General features: G+C 32.3%; 1 protein-coding gene across 2 annotated transcripts in view; it reads left to right on the plus strand.

Annotated features, from left to right (window-relative positions):
• Positions 1 to 358: 358 nt before the first annotated feature.
• The window catches only part of Plc21C (Phospholipase C at 21C), a 78,504-nt gene continuing 58,327 nt past the window's right edge, over positions 359 to 20,535 (plus strand). For both annotated transcript variants that reach the window (XM_085202964.1, XM_085202965.1), the window contains exons 1-3: positions 359 to 761; positions 1,598 to 1,744; positions 19,568 to 19,705. In XM_085202964.1, the coding sequence (XP_085059090.1) occupies positions 666 to 761; positions 1,598 to 1,744; positions 19,568 to 19,705 (381 nt within the window). In that variant the 5' untranslated portion in view covers positions 359 to 665. The remainder of the gene's footprint in view (positions 762 to 1,597; positions 1,745 to 19,567; positions 19,706 to 20,535) is intronic.

Consider the following 20,535-nt stretch of genomic DNA (forward strand, 5'->3'; position numbering starts at 1 on the left):
AACTTTTTTTTTTAATATTGTATTTAACTGATTTAGACTTAAAATTTTAATTTATTTAAACTTTAAGGTGAAATCTGTATTTAAAAACCATTGAGCCAGTGTGAGATGATAAGAACATTATAACCATACCCTAGTGGTAATTTTAAATTGAAAAATAATTTAGTAAACAAAGAGAGGTAAGTGAAAAAAAAATACTAAACTTGTTATTTTGTAATTATAATATTATAACATAATACAAAATATTTAACCATAATACTTTGGCAGTGTATATTATAGTCTGAGAATATTTTTCTTTATATATTTTGCAAAGAGTATCCGAATAGTGAATTGATAAGTTATGTCACTACAATAGGTGTATCCGACTGAGATGTGAATAGAAGTAGATTTTGACATTTCTAAATATTCGGTGGTTCTGTTTCGTCGTGCAGCGAGTATGGGCGAAATTATCGCGTTGTATCAGATATATAACTCTTTATCAGTAATTTAGCGCCTTAAGTTAGTTTTTAATAATTTAGTGTTAATTTGTGTTATAACAGAAATAACAAACTGTGCCTTTATTGTGTCTGAACCATTGATAAATATCTTAGATTTGTGTTCTGGGAGGAAGATGATGGATTTAATCTACGATAGTGTTATGATTTCCGTATAATTATTTATTATTCAAGATGACGGCGGCTACTAAATCTGCTAAGGTTTCTATAAAACCGATTGAAGTGCCTCAGGCTTTGCAAGAAGGAGAAAAGTTTATTAAATGGGATGAGGTATGTATATGTAACATATTTACCTTATCTAAAAAATATATTTTGACTAAATAAATAACATTATAAACACTTCTATTATTTTACAACAATAATTCGATAGAATAAATTTCAAAATATAAATAGTATTTTCTAAGTACTATTAAATATTACTTAGGATAACTTAGCTTTAAAAAATACTTTTTACTCTTATACTTAAAACTTTGAAACTACGTTAGGTTATCATTTAGTTTAACTCTTAAATATTTAGTTTCAAATTTACTTTTGTTAATTGTATTTCCATTTTGATAAAAGATTGCAGCCAAGTCATATTTAGTTAAGCACTTTTAGTTATTGTCTAGTATTTTTTATATGCTTTATCCAGCACCTAGTTGAGTAGGTAGGTAGACGCCTAGTGTTAAGCCATTCCATTACATTCCCCAATTCCTGCCTAATCTTTGACACAGTGTGTTTTTACTGGCAGAACTCAACACTGCACTTTGTCTCGTTACCAGACTGAGAACCCACAAATATATGTTTACATTCAGACACTTTTCAATCAAAGTAATCTACCAGGTTCATAAGTGATAAATAAAGGTGATATATTGCCTTATGATCTCACACTGTGCTACAACCCGTAAAAATGGTTCATGTATCCCACTCATAGCAGGAACCTAGGGGGAACCTGGGAACCTAGAGTTAAGACACTCAATTTTCATTATTACACTACCATCCCCCACTATGCCTCATTACCAGAGGAAGTGTAATTGAATACCACAATGGTCACATTTACGATTAGATACCTGCCCCTCTGCCTTAATGGCCTCAATATCTAATATTTTAATAAAAACATTTTGTAGGACTCTGGCATTGGTCTACCTGTTACTCTAAGGGTGGACCCGAAAGGTTACTTCCTGTACTGGACAGATCAAAATATGGAAGTGGAAATGCTGGACATTGCCACTATAAGAGATGTTAGGACTGGTTATTTTGCTAAAATACCAAAGGTAAGTGATCTTTTCTATTTATTAAATTAGATGATATTTTTATTTTGTTTTATCACAATATATTATTTTGTGTTGATATGTGTAACTCAATGCTGTGCTTAATGTCCTTATCAGTAATGAAAATTATTCATTCCACCGAATGGGAGTTCAAACCCACATTAGTCATATTGAAAGCCAGACGCTGTTTCGCTCCACCATAATCCTGATCATCATCAATAATGTTGATAGAAACTTTAAATGTTAACAAATAACATTAAATAAGTTGTTTATATCATTATATGTAAATGAAATTTTATATTTCAAACTATTTAATTACCTTTATTATTATTTAATGAATATTTTAAAGATATTTATATCATGCTATATATATTATAGCATGCTATATGTATTATATAATTATAAGTCAATAATAACTTTGTGGTTTCAAGTGATTGTGGTAGAAGTAATTTGTTTTATCATCTTTAATTTATTTTAAATTACACATTCTGTGATGTTTAATATTTAGAATATATAAAATTTTTATTGATATTGCAATAACTGTATCTTTTAATTTAATTTTAATTACCTTCTGACCACAAACCTCATTTCCTCAAATTTTATTATTTATGCTGATTGCGTAGCATACAGCAGGATAGGCAGTGAGAAAGTAATTGTTGTTAAAACATTCTGTTCTTTAGTTGCCTCTCAATTTTCGAGACATTATGTGTTGAGGCGCGGAACTCATCGGCACGCTTTGTCTTGTTACCAGAGTGAGAAAATAAAAATACGAATTGAACCCATCAATATCGCGTTTACAGCCATTACGGCCTTTAAATATTTAATAGTCATTTAATACCATTCTTAATATTATATACATTAACTAAAAGCTCGTATACATGTACGTGTATATGAAGTTTATCAAACATCAGTATGGCAGTTGGTCAAGTCGATTTAAATAATGACTAAGATAAGGTAGATATGATATTGTAGGCATATGTGAAATTCAGATTATTTGGATATTATTACATTTATAACTATTTTTATAGTTCACATAAAGGAGGTCATCTGTAAAGTTGATGGTTGCGGGTTTTATTTTAATTTTCTCGCTCTAGTATTACAAAGTGCGGTGTTGAGTTCCGCATACCACACGCAATGTCTCTAATTTGGACAGTATACACTGATCAATGTATTGCGCAATTATGTCATTTTTATCCAACTATTTCTTGTAATTATCTACGAGTATTTTAATGAATCAAGGAAATTAAACTCACATAAATTTCTAGACGACCAAAATTTTTTTTAAATATTTATGCCAAACAGGTATATAAAGAACATAAAAGTTTATACAACAATTAATAGCTTTATTGTGATGTTTGTTGCTGACATAATGTCAATTCACTTATGATTTTGCGGAAATGACCTGCAGGAATTCTGCACATACCAAGGTAGGTAGAGTGAACTACACGGTTCCCAGGAACCGTGTAGTGTTAAAACACTCCGTTCATATTAAGACACTTCCGTTCCCCACTGTCCGCCGAATTCTCGAGACGTAACGTGTTGAGCGGCGAAACTCAACTCGCTTTGCCTCTTTATTAGGGCGAGGAAATGAAAATATATTTATCACGACGTCCCCCTTCCCCATTCCAGCTCACATGTACCTACTTTACCATATACAGGACTAGACGTGAAGCTAAACAAATAAAATACAAACAAACAAACTGTTATACCTATCACTATCTAGTTTAAATTCTTTTCGTATTTGCGTACAGTATGACTAACGTATTTTATCCAACAAGGCATTTCGTCTCTTTATGGTATATTGTATAAGACGTTGATATGTTGTCTTGTTTTTTAATTAGATTAATGTTATAAGATAGACTAACAAAAACTAAATCTGTTTCTTTTATTTTGAACATAAGATTTTTCACACAATGAATATAAAACATTACAAAGGTTAAGGCATTATTAAAATAAATAACATAAAAATATCCCCGAAACATAAAGCTCTAAAAAGTAAACATAAACTAGAAAAGAGCTGATAATTAAAACGTCTCCCAAATTTTATAGTTTTAATTGTCGGTGAGTGACGTCATGAACGATGAGTGAATTAGGCTAATTTCTAAAAAAAATACAGACGCACATACTAAAAAAAGAAAAATGTTATTATAGTTTATCATAAAAATTAAGTATATTTTTTGTAGTAGCAGTAAGTATATTGTTTATTAATATTGCGTATACGACTTTTGAACGTAGCGGGATTCCAATCAACGTTTCTTGAACAATGCACATCTTGTTCTGGCGACCGCCCTGGTGAGGAAGGAAATGAAAATAATTAATTCCAATGAGTGAGAATCGAACCCACAAACATTACGCTTACAGTCAGACACTGCCTCTGCGTCACGCATTCATTTTTTATCCAAACTTTTGTTATTAGGAATATTTTATTAATTTGTCTATATTTTGTGTTTATAAGAACATTTTATTCTTATTAAAACCTCTCCCCCAGTTATCATGTATTCACTTTGGATCCACTGGGAATGAAGTACTTAGACTCGTAAATAAATAATAAATCCCTCTAGTGGGATGTCGGAGTTGCGAATCCTTTGAACTAAAGTTGATATAACTTACAAACACTGACGCTTTTATTTTTTATTTACCTTTATTATTTATATAGTAACTCGGTGTGTTTCCCACTTTCTGCTAAATTTGAGACATTGCATGTTGAGCAGGCGGAACTCAACGCCGTGCCGCCGTCTTGTTACCAGAACGAGGAAATGAAAATAATTCTTCCACCGCTAGGATTTGGAAAGTTGAAAATTATCTCGGTGTTCGACATAAATCTTATTATTAGGTACCATATATTACAGTGTATTAGTACCACAAATGTAATTGGTATTTTTATTAGATTTACGCTTTTCCTGCTTATACAAGCAGGGCAAACGGAGGAAACATCATCTTGAAACATCAATTTTCCCATTTCATTTCAAAACAGTGCGTGTTGAATGGCGAAACCAAAGTTTTCGAAAAAACAAAGATAAAAAAGAAAAACAATAATTTCAATACCGCGACTGAGGATCCAACCATCAACCATTGGCATTTCAGCCATACACTGGCCTAATATGCTACGAGGGCGTCAACATGGCGTAATGGCTATTTTCGTCATAAGTCTTTACTGCCATTACGACGTTTTTCTAATGGAATATGCTGGCCATACGACGTTATGATAAGGAGTGGTCTTTATAGTCGTTTTCACGGCGATACATTTACCAAATGCCGAGGAAGAATACCGTTATACCATTAGCCGTGGAAAGCTTTCGAATGGATGCGATTATTTATATCCATTGATACTTGCTTTAGATTGTTTCCTGTTTTGAACCAACTTTAAAAAGTGGTGATTCTATTTGCCTGTGACATTTGTTACTTTTTTATTATTACTTCAGTTTAGGGAAATTTAGAAGGTGAGTTTTACATAATAAATATTCCATCGAGAGAGTATTAAACCTACAAAATTTTTATATAAATTGTGAAGATTTGTAACAGCCTTAAATCCCACTTTTCATATTAGCATTATTCTAGCGAACCCGTTCAGTATCCCAATATCAACAGGTGTTAAAACAAATGCCAAGCATCTAGATTCTATATAAAACACCTATATTCTGTAGCAAAGCATAGTCTTCTGTATGTCGAATATTCTAAATATTTATTTAATTAGCTATTTTCGAGTCAGGAGTATACAGTATTTTTAAGTATATGTTTAATTTTTTTTGTCGTCTGCATTTTGAGGAATAGAGTTCAAATATTTTGTTCTCCTTTTGTACTTACCACTATCTAAAGAACACTATACTTTACCTGTTTAGATCCCTAAAAACTAAATACCAAATAAATAAAATAATAATATTATCAGCGGCACATCTCCTGACTGTAGATTTTCTCGACGGGAAATCGATTATTTTCATCTGGTCGCTCTGGTAACAAGAGCAAGTGCGGCGTTGAGATCTGCCATTTCGCCATACACTGGATATTTTGCAAATTGAACGCTGCAGGGGAAACGGAAATGTGTTTAACACTGGGTTCCCACCCCTGCCTTCCATGTTTTTTGTAGGAGACAGCGTTAAGCTAAACAAAATTACATTTCGTAGAGTTTGAAGTTTCTCGAAGCCACAATTGCGCCCTAATGTCGTGAAAATATAACGATGTCGGTACAAATATTACTGAAGGGTAACCAAAGAGATTATGTTAGATCCATTACCAACTAATCGATGTATGTTATCAGATATTAATAATGACTAGAGAACGTATTGACGCGTAAAAAGCGCGTTGCCTTAGCAATGTGTATTTTTATACAAAAGTGTGTAATCTAATGTATTTTTATGCATATATGGATTTAAAAAAAAAAAGGTACTCTGAATTCCATACTCTTAAATTACATACAGGTTCCCTCTGCCTAGCTATGTGCGGGATACACCGTAAAGTATTTTAAAAAAATGCTATCTCATCAAAAATGCTATATCATCTCTTATTCTGCTTATCTACTAAAAGCTGAAAGAAGGAACTAAGTGAACGTTACAACCCATTTTAGAGATATTTTAGGCGACGGAACCCAACACCGCGTTTCGTCTTACTTGGGAACTTCTTCTTGGGAAATCGAGTAAGAACAAATCTCACAACTATAATTTGGCTTGGATCCGTTTAGTCTTCTTCATTTACTTATGTTTTCAATTCTAATATAAGATTATTTATAGCTTCAGGCTTTATGTCTCTAGTTAAGACACTCCATTTTCAATAAGACACTTCCGTTCCCCACTCTCCACCGAATTTTGAAAGCATTGCGGAAGAGCGAGGAAATAATATTAAATATTTCCTTTCCTCGAGTGGGAATCGAATCCAGAATTTGTTTTTTCAGCTGCGCGCTTGTGGCTGTGCGCCACGAGTGGCCTCTACTATATTGTTTAGCATGATAGTATAGTTATTATATTAGTTTACTTTGTTATAAATTACAACGAGTCAACGATCGTTTTGATTAATTCAATCAGTATGATTAATTTATTTACCAGCAACAAGCCACAGTGGCACCTGAGCTCTTTGTTGATATTGATTTATGTATTATTTTCTAATAAACTAATTTTAGCGCAGCAGTTCAGGGCACAAGTGTGTGACTGTCAACGCGACGGTTGTGGGTTCGATTCCCACTCGGAGTAATAAAATATATTATATTTTCATTTCCTTGCTCTGGTAAGACCGCGCTGGTCTTGAGTTCCGCCATTCAACTCGCAATGCTTCCAGAATTCGGCGCGAAAGTGGGCAACGGATGTTTCTTAATGGGTACTGTACATGGCATTCCTTGATGATGGAATAACGTAAGTTTCAATATCTATATCAAACAAAAAACTGTGAAATATCACCATTTTCAATTATTGTGATTTACGACCTTATAAAACTGGTTTTTTTTATGATAAAAAAAATATTTATATGATAGAGCCTTTAACATTTTGTTTACAAAGCTATTTTACTACATCTTTCCTAATCCTAATATCATGTCACAAACAGATATTTTAATATGTTACAATTGTTTTATACAAATACAAATTGGATTTTTGTAAAAAAATAATATATGTAGGTATATTTTGTTAATTATTTTTTTTACAGTTAATTGTTGAAATGATTTAAAATAATTTATATTTTCAATCTATATATTGTTTAACTTATTATCTGTTCGAGCTTATGCCTAGAATAGCATAGGTATAGACTTAGTGCGTGTAGTAAAAAAATAAAAAAAGTAGGCCGTGTTAATCATGTCATTAAGCATATTAAAGTTCATTCAGTAATTTAATTTATAATGGAAACTTTAATTTTAAATGATCACCTACTGTGAACGCGGTGTTAGTGGGCTCGATCCTCATTGAGGAAATGATGATGATATTGAAAAAAACTGAAATAAAATGTCATTATCCCAATTAATTAAATAAATAAACAAGGCGCATGGATGTGCTTAGCTACTCAACAAATAATGTGTCCAATTAGGGCGGAAGCAGAGAACGCAGTGTCATGACACTATGTTTGTTGTATGCAGGATAAAACGTAAACCAAAAAAAAAATTGTGAATAAATAAATTTTCTTAAAAAAACAGATATATAGGTACGTATAAATTAATGAACAAAATGCTTCGCACTGCAACTAATTATTTCAGTCATTGTTAGCTTAATAATCACTATATTAATTAACTATTGGATTGGAAATTGAATCATATCTGCATTTATTTGTAAAACTATTATAATTAAGCGATATTGAAATGTTTTTGTTGTTTAAAGTGTTAACACTATTAAAATTTGAAATGTGTGATAGTTTTCTTATTTTCAATACTCATTGTCGTTTGTAAAATATTTGTTTCTACAAGAATAAAAAATATATGTGAACAACCTGTAGAAAAGGGAAACTAAAATTGTGGAAATAACGCTGTTCTTAATGATGGAACGTAACAATTAATTATTAACTCAAACGACACCTTAGACGAGAGTGAAGATGTGAGACCAATATCTGGTGTAGAAGAATTGGTATATTTTTTTTGGTTAATTTTTTTTATTGATATCTAATAAATAAACTTGAGTTTTAAAAGTTTGTTTTTTCCGGTTCTCTCTGATCACTTACTCAAATGTAAAGTTCGCGATCGTAGGTTTTGGTGGCAATATATGAAATACGAAATTGTTAGAAATATTATTTAATTAATGTACCGCCCGCGACTTCGCGCGCGTGGCACATTGTCTATTTCCTGATTAGGCGGTATGAAAGGCAGGCTCTCCACATCACATCACAAGTCTGCAATATTCTTTCCGTTACTCTAGTATGATATGCATGTATACATGTCGAATCAGTACAAGAATTGGTGTTTTTACTGAACATTTGGTGGGCGTTTTATGTGGTAATCAAATAAGAGAACGGCAGCCACAATTATTTTTACTTTTATTTATTTACTAGCTTTCAAACAGATAATGTCTTAGTTCATCAAATGAACAGGTACACAAAATCAAATGTTACATTTCCCTTTTTTTCAATGAGAGAAAATGCATTTTCTCAAATCTACTTTTAGGCATATAAATAGTAGCTTAGACTTAAAAATAATAGTCAGGTCGAGAGAGATAAAGATTATGTATGGAAAGAAAAATTGCATCAGTGCATTTCATATTAGTTGAGTGTTTTTTGGATATATTAAGGATGCCTGTAAGAAAAGTTGAGAAAATCGACGTCTTGTCTACCGGGATTACTAGGGTGAAATTCAAATAATCACTAAATACAATCCCCACGCATGGGGATCAAACCCACGATCATCACGCTTACAGTCCGGCACTGCTCCACTGCACGACGGCCTTGTTAACCAACGCGATATGTAAATAATCTTATATCGTAAAACTCTTATGATCGTTCAGTCAGTTACTTTTTAACACGTAACATACACATAATAATTTATATTTTAATGATTAATTAACTTCACATGAAAAATGATTATTTATTGGAATAGATTGTTCTGATGTAATCGGCGTACGTGAGTTTACAATATGACTTTAATGAATGCACGGCATGTACTAGGTATCTAGATTCTAGAATCTAGATGAAAATAAACTTGTATCATTTCAAAGCGGTTTTTAATTTTGCCGCTTTTTATCTGACTACTGCAACACTAAAAATAGAAGGTGGCATTTCACGAGGCTCATACATAAATAATAATGTGTGTGGGGTCGCTTTTTTTATGTACGAGAAATTTGTGAACGATTTCTGTTAGAGAATATGTCATGGATTCTTTTTTTTTTATTCACATAAATGTAAAGTTAATAAAATTCACTAGATCTTCTATTATTTAGAGGTAAGATATAAAATATTCATATAAAAACATGTGTGAAATTCACACCTGGTAGAAGTGAAACCTTAAAAAATGTTGGCTTCAAGATTATGAAACGAATATAAAATTTCAGGAGGAGTATAATTGTAGGTTTTAGTAATGATCATAGTAAATTAAATTAAAATGAAATTAAATCAGCTTCACGCTGTATCCCGCACACAGCAGGGTAGGCAGAGGGAACCTATTGTTTAGACACTCCGTTCCCCACTTGCTGCCGATTTCTGGAGACATTGCGTGTTGAGGGGCAGAACTCAACGCCGAGCTTTGCCTCGACACCAGAGCGAAGAAATGGAAATATAAACGTAAATAAACGTCCTATCATACTGTGTTGAGATTCTTTGTTTTAGCTTTACGCACATAGCTGTATTTCATACATAGCAGGTGTCGTAAGTCCCAGGCACCGGTCTGCCTTACGATGGTCCCGGCTCCCAAACTTTGAATCCATGGAACGTCACCATCACACAATAACCAAATGATGAATAAGTATATGTATTTCAATATATCAGGACCAACACAGTATATGACTTTGAAATTTCTGTAAGGGTTATTGTACTCGACGTTGGAAATAAACTACGGCCGATTTTCACGAATTACGAGTGAAAATTTTGGCTATTAATACAAATCGCAAATTTCGTATGACGCTTTGTTTGGAGTAGAAGCTCGCGGTAGACACAAAGAAAACGCCGTAAATATTATTTATGCAAATCTGAATATAGACTATATTAGAGCTATCATTAATTATTTTTATTATTGGATTTTTACATACGTATTAAGTAAGTATAACTTGTATTTGAATATGTTACATATTATTTATATGACATATATACTAATATAGATAACGTTGCTATCTCAAATATTAATATTATTAAAATTAAATAAGAATCCAGGACCATTCGATCTAGAAAACTGAAATTATTTAAAATATATGACTTTTTCATTATATGAATCGTAATAAACATGTTAACACTAAAACGCCGTGGTTCAACACTTTGGCCCGACAACAATTAATTACCAGTACAATCGAGAGTGTTGAACCGGCCAGTTGTTTTATTTCATTGAGTGGATCCCCGCTAATGAGGTGGAAACGTTCGAAGTGAACGTGGGAATGTGTTCTTTTCTAATATTTTTTCTTTCGCAACGTTTAAATGGATGTTTTTTAAAGTTCTTTCTTAATTATATTACAGGTACTTTGCTATTTTTAATTCTTATTATATTTGTTCTCAATTTAAAGCTCTTTAGGTTTTAGGTATGCCTGAATCGAAAACATTTTCTATAAACCGAATATCTGCTTAAATTATTTTTTGGAATTTGCAATCCAATCCGAATTATTGGTAATATTGAAAAGTAGTGAAGTATATAATTATTTTCAAGGAATTTTAATATACCTTTTCATTGTTTTACAAACAAGTTCATACCTACATAATTTCAACGATTGTTGATTGCAGTCATTATTCACGTCTAGAATAATTTAAAAGTTTCAGCGAGCGATGAAATGTTGGTGTTTATTTTTTTCGATTTGCTCGTTACGAATATTGGATGCTGCGGTCGAGCTAAAAATAATTTCCAATTTTGCTGCGATATCCAATGGATTCATCTTTTAATCATAGTAATAATAGAAGCATACCTTTTAATTTATCTCAAATATATTTCAGTCGATTGATATAAATGGAAAATATTGAAGTAGCATTTATAAGCGATTCGAAGGTAACGATATACAATTACCTAACTATAACTTTTCAGCTAAACTTCAACTCGAAATAAACCCGTTTATGAAAGCAAATCTTAGATACCTTGTAAATATTTGGTGGTCGAATTATCGAAGAATATTCTGATACACAAAGAGATGAAAATGCCCGAAGTTTATTTGTAACAAAACAAATTAATTCGGCGAAGTCCTTCGCTTAAGGCATTATCCGCCAAAGAGTTATTCACTTTGAACGTTTCATTAAATCGACTTTTAATATTTACGTTCTCGTTTATGCGAATTGAACGTTTCCAACTGCTTTTAAGGGTATACGATACAAAACAAACCTCCTCGTGAGGAGTGGGCTATTTTTTCATCTTAAGTAATTTCCTCCTGTATTGTCTTACGGCAGGAATGCATGCGGTTTTATTATATGATTATGGCTTTCCGCTGATCCCACGCGCGTTTAATCTCGGTACTTCCTACGGTGTTGGTGTTTGATGTTAAATCTGTAACAACTACGTGTTAATTACGTGTAGTTCTTACATGATATCATAGCTGTGGCTAAAAGTAAGCGGGTCGTAATTTCTTTTATGCCCCATCAATAAAATGTTCTGGCATGCGAGCATTTTTATTGATAGAAATTCCTGGGAGATGTCATGTTTTGGAATTTTTTGGTAGTTTTTTTTGTGGCAGATACGAGGTTGTTTAATGTTGTGTAGTTTTCTTGAGGAAAATATAAACACAACTACATTTATATAAAATTGTTTAAATATTTTTATATTAAATAATACATAATTCTTACTAAGTCTCCGTCCTAACTAAGAAAGATATATATATTTTTTTAAACTGGAATACTTTACTCATCTCCCTTAAGAGTGATAAAGTCATTCCAAAGTTCCTCTAACCTTTCGATACTCTTTACAAAATATATTTGTACTCTACATTCAGATAAGCGTCATTCGAGCCAAATTTCTTTCCCTGAAGCATCTTTATCATGTCTGCAAAAAGCCTAAAGTCACTAGGGGCCAAGTCTGGATATTATCCCATTTAACCATACTTTTCAACGACTCGTGATATGGGATATTGTCTTGGTAAAACAACACTATTCTTTTGCTTTTGGCGCCATTTTTTTCTTTATTCTGCACTCAATCGGTCCAATAGTGCCATTAAATATTTACTATTAATAGTTTTGCATTGCCTGAGATAATCGTTTAACAAAATCTCATGAGCACTCTAAAATACGGATGCCATGCCATATCCTTGCAAACCGACTTTTGGATTTTTGGTCGCTTAGAACGACTTTCACCAGATTCTGTCCTGCCAGATAACATTTTTTTGATTAAGAAGTGTAGTGATGGATCCATGCTTCATCTATTGTCACCTATCGTCGATGCGAGAGCAACTGCCGCATTTGACGAAGTCTTCATTATGCTTATTAAGTCACTATTTCGCCTGTCCCTATTAACATTGTCGGATGTGTAAATCGGTAGCTTTACAGGAGAGTCCGTCAAAGTTTAAAATGTTATTTTTTTTTATATATGGCCGTGGTTAATGAAAATCTACAGACCTGTAATTTAAATCTCTGTACATTTTCATTAACCGCTGCTCACTGGGGACTAATTAAGTGACATATGTACGTCATAAAGTACGATATTTCATATAGATACATATGTAATATGTATGACATGGAAATCGAAATTTCAACACCTAACGTAGGTAAATGCGTCGAGGTAAAATTTAATTAAAATATTTATTGATTCAAGTATATAAATCAAAATTAAATCAGCTTCACGCTGTATCCCGCACACAGAGGAGTAGGTAGAGGGAACGTAGTGATAAGACACTCCGTTCATTGTATATTGAATTATCAATATAGCTACAATAAGCTGAGGGTAAAATTCCCAGAAATAATGACTGAAATTATGACTGAGCTTATTAAATTAAAATGTCTCGTGGAAATATATTTGCAGCACAGGACAGGATTCGCAATCGCGAGCGCGGTTTGCTCATCTGACCGGAACATCGTTGATATGTCACGCGGCCGTGATAATAGTGTATGTGGGTCAGCAAAAAATATTATTACGGAAATTCCTCATATATTTTTTTATTTATTATGTTACTTGCTCTACCGGGTTTGTATTGTTTGAATTTTTTTTTCCAATCTGTTTTCTACTTTTACAGAGTCGATGTTTTGAAGGTAACAGGACCAAAAGCCGTATTTAGGATAATCAGACCTATAAATAAATAAGACATATATTCACTAATTATGCGGCTCAGAAGTGGTATTTTAACCCATAATCACCGTTATTAGTCAAACAATTCAGGATTCCACTACTGGAGAACTTGGTGTCAACCCATTTGGTGTACAAAGTTCCGGTTTGATATAGTTATACCGTCAATGAGCATATAAACCCATATATCGCCTCGTAACTTTGGTGGATGTTGGCTATTGTTTAATATATTTTTTTAGCTTCACGCTGTTTTTTCTAACTCTATTAATAGAAAGATTATTCAATATACTGTACTTTTATTGGTAGGGAAAAGATTAAACTCATAGTTATAAGAAAGTTTTTCTTAATAATAACGTTGTTATCCGTGTTTACTACGAAACAAAGAAAGCTGACTTGTCCGCTAAGTTTGTAAAGAGTGAGGTGCTATAAAATCACGTTCCGAACTAATTTAATTAGAGTTGCTACACTACGACATAATCGATAATTTATTGTGTTAATATTGTATTGTTTCTGTTATATTATTAACCATCTATGTATATATATAAATATCTCGAATGTTATAAATAATAAATATTTAAATTTAATATTATATTGGCGACGATTTGAAAACATGAGCGTAAAAATCAGACTCAAATATTTAAATAAGAAAAAGTAGGTAAGTGAGAGTTAAATTCGCTTTTCATGGGTTCCGCAGTAGCAAGCATACATTAGGCCCACTTAACTAAATATAGCTAAAAAAATATTTTTTAAAATCGCCAATTGGCAATGACTCCAAACATAACGGATTTTAAATAATAAATAGTGTAAGGACAGCACAGAAAAATACTTTTAGTTTCTTACTTACAACACAACTTGTTTCTTACTTTTATTTGGTATACTTTTATCTACCAAGATTCAACAGTATAATAACGAATAGACAGATGTAACGACAACTATAAGTGTTCCGCTTTTTGCCATTTGGCTACGAAACCCTAAAAAGATCTTAATGAAGTCCATTAAAAATTGTAGATACATATCTTTAAGGTTGATTTATATAATTTTATTTTTTAATTTTTGCTTCCTCTGAAGGTTACTAATTAGTAATTAAAATATGATCAGTGAATCATGTTTATATCGCACCGACCAAGGCGTGTCTTTATTATTTAAATATTTTAAATGAAAACATCATATATTTTTTTTAGCTTCACACTGTATTCTACATTTAGTGCAGTAGGCAAAGGGAACCTAATGTAAGACACTCTGTTCCCCAACTTCCTCCCAATTTTCGAGACATTGCGTGTTGTGTGGCTGAACTCAACGCCGCGTTTTGATTTCTTACTAGTTGGCAGAAATGAAAATAATTCATTCTTCCGACTCGAATCGACTCGACTTCGAAATCGAATTAAAAATTCCGTCGCGCTTTGAGGCCGATGGGCCACGACGGCCTCACACAAAAAAATTGTATTTTAAACTTTCAACGCAACATACTTAAGGAAATTTAGTTATTAGTTAAAAAAGCTAAAAATCTTAATAATTTTATAGATTACATTCGGTTTTCGTATAAACCGTAATCCATCTTTATTTAACAACGCTAAACGTTACTATACTAATCCTTACAAAAAATGTAGTGAAAAATACTGAATTTTCTTTAAAATGTCCATCATGAAGTGCACTATAGCACAATAGGGGCCAACTTGTCGACAATAAAAATAAAATAAACAACGATTGCTATTTGCTAGTAGTACGACTTACCAATCCTGTGGGAACAATTTCGTACGTTAAGAACACGTAACCCTTGTTCTGTTTAACTACACGAAACTATGTCGACATCGTAGCGCAGTGTGACTGTTTCTGGCTGTACTTACGTGATCTCTATGGGTTCATATCAATTCTGAGGGGTGGGATTGTATTACAATTAGTTTCATTTAATTATAAAAAATCAGTCTACTGTCCCTTGGAGCATAGGATAATTAGGCTTCAAAGTCAACGCAATTTATAAGGTACTTCTTCTTCTTCTTCTTCTTCTGATATCACAGAAAAAACCACTCCTCTACTAATTTATATTCGTAATTCATTTATTAAGAAATTAATGCACACGCCTTTAAATTTAAGTTTGTCAACTTTTACTTCCCATCGTGCTACAATAATGTAAACAGTACCGAACCCTCGGTGGTCGAGTCTGACTCGCACTTAACCAATTTTTTACGTTCATCTCTTAATGAATGTTTACTTTTTTAATTTTACTAATAAAAAATGCCAGTTGTGTTTATTCTGTCCTATCAGAATTAAAAAGAGCTAAAAATATATTACGAAAGAAGGTCGGAATTGTTGGAAAGTGATTTCTTTATTTTCATTGTTAAGTAAAATGTTGGGCCAATCTACTTTTGTTTTTTTTATATTTCTCTCAGAGTTATAAACAAGCGAAAAAGGTTCTTCAGCGTAAAATAACGCCACTCTTAATTATTATAAATTTAAAGTATTGTATTACACTAAGGAAAGACAAATATTTAGTACGTATAAAAAATGTGTACCAAGATTCAAACCCGCACTTTTCGGACATCAAGAGAACTAAATAACTTATGGTTACTTTTAATGTGATTAACAATTACTAGATAAAGAATGTTTTTTTTATATTTATACCTAATCAATCCTCCGAATGGACATCGAATTCATAACCTTCGCGTTGAACGACAGTTTCGTTATAAATTATAATAAAACATCGACAAATACATTTCTATCGCAAAACAAATTCTACAAACGTGCATATATTCATAATTCATGAAATATGTGCATCTAATAGTGGCGCATCTGTTGTTGTCATGTAATGTAAATCTAAAACCGAGAACACATTCAGCGGCCGCTATATACAATTAGAATAGAATTATACAATTTATCAAAGGTATGTTATATAAGATTATTTTATTAATAACTAGCGATCCGTTTGCGGCTTCGCCCGCTTGTACTACAAAATTATTTATTTTATCATCTGAATTATTTTTGTTACCAATCAACATTATACACCTAGAATTTCAACTAATTCAATAAAACACTTATTTTGTAGCAATATTATCGCATATAATTTTTTATATTGACATTTTTTTTTATTTATAAACCGATAGAAATAAAAAACATGAAAGTTACAATTTTATTATATGTAAGTATTGTAAATTCGATAAACACCCACGCTATGTCTCTACAATTTAGCGGAAAATGGGAAACGGAGTGTCTTAACAATAGGTACCCTCTGCACACATAGCTATGAGCGGGATATAGCGCGAAGCTAAAAACATCTTATGCCGGAGACATTCTTAATAAAAAGTGGTATGGCGCGTCGTCGTGGATCGCACTAACTATACGCATTGTGCATAATCTTGATATAGAGACTGGATCTATAAAGATGAACTCTATTACTATGTTTAAAGTAATACTGAAAATAAAAAATAGAATTTTCATTCATATGCTAAATATTAATGTATGCACGCAACAACAAATGTCCATGTCTCCATAAATACTTCGTACAACAGAGAAAAGTATGTAAGAAAGCAAAATTTGGCATGACATGTTTGAAACATAGAATTTTTGTCATCATCGCTTTTTCTAAAAGCGTAATTTGCCAAAACTGCAGTTATTGTCAGTTTAACGTGACGCCTTCCGTTTCCTGTCCAATTATTTTAAGTGCCATAACTATTGATTGTCGTAGAAATAACGAGACATATTCACTATCCCCAAATTGACGGAGAAAATGGATACTGCCGCTATACAATGCCATTCCGAGATCAATATGAATTGAATGTGGCTTGATAAATGTATTATTGGATTGGCTTGTTGCTTTTAACCGAATTTAATCAAGGGGAATGCGATATGGATCTAAGGAAAATACGTTTTGGTTTGCTATTATACTACGTAAGTTGGAGGTATAACTTATGGCATTTTTTTTTGGAAAATAATTTAACCTCAATTATGTCTATTCCGGATTTTTCCAATTAGTGGTGTTCACCATCGGTTGATGATTCTGTTCGTTTACAAAAAAAAATTCTCGAAATTTCTATTCGGTTTAGTAAACCGGCGCTCGTGTGTTGTCTAAATCAAAAAGAAAATAATAACTTTAAAACGTAATTTCGCTTTTCAATTTCAATTTAATTGATAATTTTATATTATTTCCTGGTTCAATTATTCCCTGGGTGTATTTCCTGGGTTCTAACACAAGGTTTAAAAAGTTAAAATAACCTTTTATAATAAAAATTATATACTGAGTGTCTTGATATATAGCTCTAACATGTGACGTAAAAACAAATGAGAAAAAAGAAATAATTTCTTCTAATTGTCATAGAAATACAAGATATTAAAAGGCCAAACAAAGCAATATCCAGTACTAGAATATAGCATCGCTTACTTGAGTAATATTTATATGACAGAAAATTGTTGAACCACTTCGCTTAATTACTACTGCTGTCCCCATTTCATTTGCTAAGTGATGTTGCATTTCATCCTGTTTGGTTTCTACTAATGTATAAACGTGTCCTGTCTTGTCCTCTTCATCTAAAATGTACTTTTATATTAGACAGACGCTATTTTAAAATTAATTGCAATTAATAAAATTATCAGTTTGCGTTGCGTACATTTGACTCTTACTGTACACATTTGATATCACGGAATGCTTTATTATAAGATATGTTTGCCTGTATTCGTTCTTTATTTAGAAGAAATATAGCATATGCCGAGGGTTCGTTTTTAATAGTTTTTTTTTACTGTATGACAAACCAGAGTAGATAGAGACAACATGGGTTACAATCTAGTGTTAAGACACTCCGTTGAGTGTCGGAACTCAACGCCGCGTTTTGTCTCGTTACCGGAACGATTAAATTAAAATATTAAATATTCCATTTATATGAATGGCAATCGAACCCACAACACATGGCGGTTACAGTCGCGCGCTTGTGCCTAATAGGCTTCATTCATAGTTGAAAACAGTTTAAACAATTTAATATAAACATAATTAAGATTTCTCTAATTCATATTATTAAGAATAAAAATCTAAGCCGTGTCCCAAACGCGCTTTGTTATATCTTCATTAAAAATAAGATTAAGGCTTTCATTTGACTGTTTCCCGTTTTCTCATTTATAGCAATTAGAATTAGTCTTATTATGAAACACTGTATTTTTTTCATTATATTAATTGCATTAACTGCCTAAAGACAAATAAGTAAATACAGAACAATTAAATTGATAAAATGTGAAAATGTAAAAAAATATTTTCTTCGCTTCTTATTCAAAATGTGTGATTTTGTACTCAAAAGATTTAATAAAACCAGCTACGATTTCAGAAGGCATTTACAAATAAACCACAGAATTCTGAGCTACATTTTTGCGAATATCATAATAATCATTATAGTACTTACCTATGCTAATTTAGGTTCTAAATGTAGTAACTTACGATAGACCAGATAGTATATAATATTTGATTTAGTAATAATTTATGTGCCTGAAATATAGTTTTGAGAAAATAGGCTATAAATATTATTTTATCAGCTTCACGCTGTATTCCGCATACAGCAGGGTAGGCAGAAGGAACGTAGTGTTGAGACACTCCATTCCCCACTTTCCGACGATTGCGTGTCAAATGGCGGAACACAACGCAGCGATTTGCGGATTGAGTCGCCTTATTTAAAATATTTTTAAATAGGAATCAAAATTACAAAATAAGAATGCAGCTTAGTAGTTTTGTTCGTACGTATTAAAGCAATTGTTAATATCATTAACTATTTAAAATAAAATAATTAATGATACTAATAATTGTTAAATAATACAATCTGTCTGTCATTTGATGTGCGCATATAGCACTATAAATATAAAACTCTTCCGACTAAGCGGCAACACAGGGCGAAAATTCCGCGGCGTAGAACACTGTGGATGTTTAGTACTAGGGATTGGAGACCACTAAGAAGGATTTTCCCGAATGTCTTTAAATTTTTCCTTTATGGAATGCACTTAAAAAAATACCATTCAAATCGTTAATTATTTTCTACTTTTACATTATTTCCTTTCTTTGTCCACAGGACCAAAAAATACGCAACATCGTATTAATAGGTGCCCAAGGTTCCCTAGAAGAGAAAACGGTAACCGTCTGCTACGGAGCGGACTTCGTTAACGTAACGTTCGTTAACTTCTGCTGCACGAGGAAGGCGATAGCGCAGGTGTGTAGCTCAGCATTTTGCATTGTTAAATATTGCATTTAAGCGTTTGTGAGATATCTTATAGGTGCCATACGCCTCGTTAAATGCTTTTCTTGAATATCATGGCTCGACAATAACAACTTGGATTTGTATTTTGTATTTTTTTTAGCTTTACGCTGTATTCTTTATAGCTGGGTTGGCAGAGGGAACCTGGGAACTTAGTGTTGAGACACTGCGTACCCATTAAAACCATTCCGTCCACATGAAGGTTGTAGATCAATTTTCATTTGAGGAAATTAAATCTATACTTATAATAAAAACATAACTGTAACACATAAAATACACACATGTAACAAAAATATATATATATGAAAAAAAATTGGGCGCCTTTATTAATATAACACAAACACAGATTTTTAAAATTTTTGTATTTGTCTTTGCGTTTGTTCACGCTAATATCAGAAACGGTTTGATGGAGCTTTAACATAATGAATATAAGACCATCGTCGCATCGCACTGTAAACGCTTTGGTTGGGGGGTCCGTCCGCAGTCGGGGTAATGAATTATTTTCATTTTCCCACATCTTGTATATATATAGTAATAATATACCGATATTATTACTTTTCATTAACCTGAAATCCCCAAACACAGAATCTTATATATTTCACTGAAATATTTACGGAATATTCCAGAATTAGTAGACACCGTGGCATGTAGTATAAGAGCTATCGAAGTTGCATTTCGCCGCAATAATTGCCCGATCGTGTATAATGCAGCGAGAACGGCTTGAGGTTTCCTCTGTACTGTGTTTGTGAAATGAAGCGATATTCACTATTGAATTATATTATGGT

Source organism: Heliconius melpomene, chromosome 19 (genome assembly GCF_056956725.1).
Source record: "Heliconius melpomene rosina isolate 202511_hmr_F chromosome 19, ASM5695672v1, whole genome shotgun sequence".
NCBI classification, from domain to species: domain Eukaryota; kingdom Metazoa; phylum Arthropoda; class Insecta; order Lepidoptera; family Nymphalidae; genus Heliconius; species Heliconius melpomene.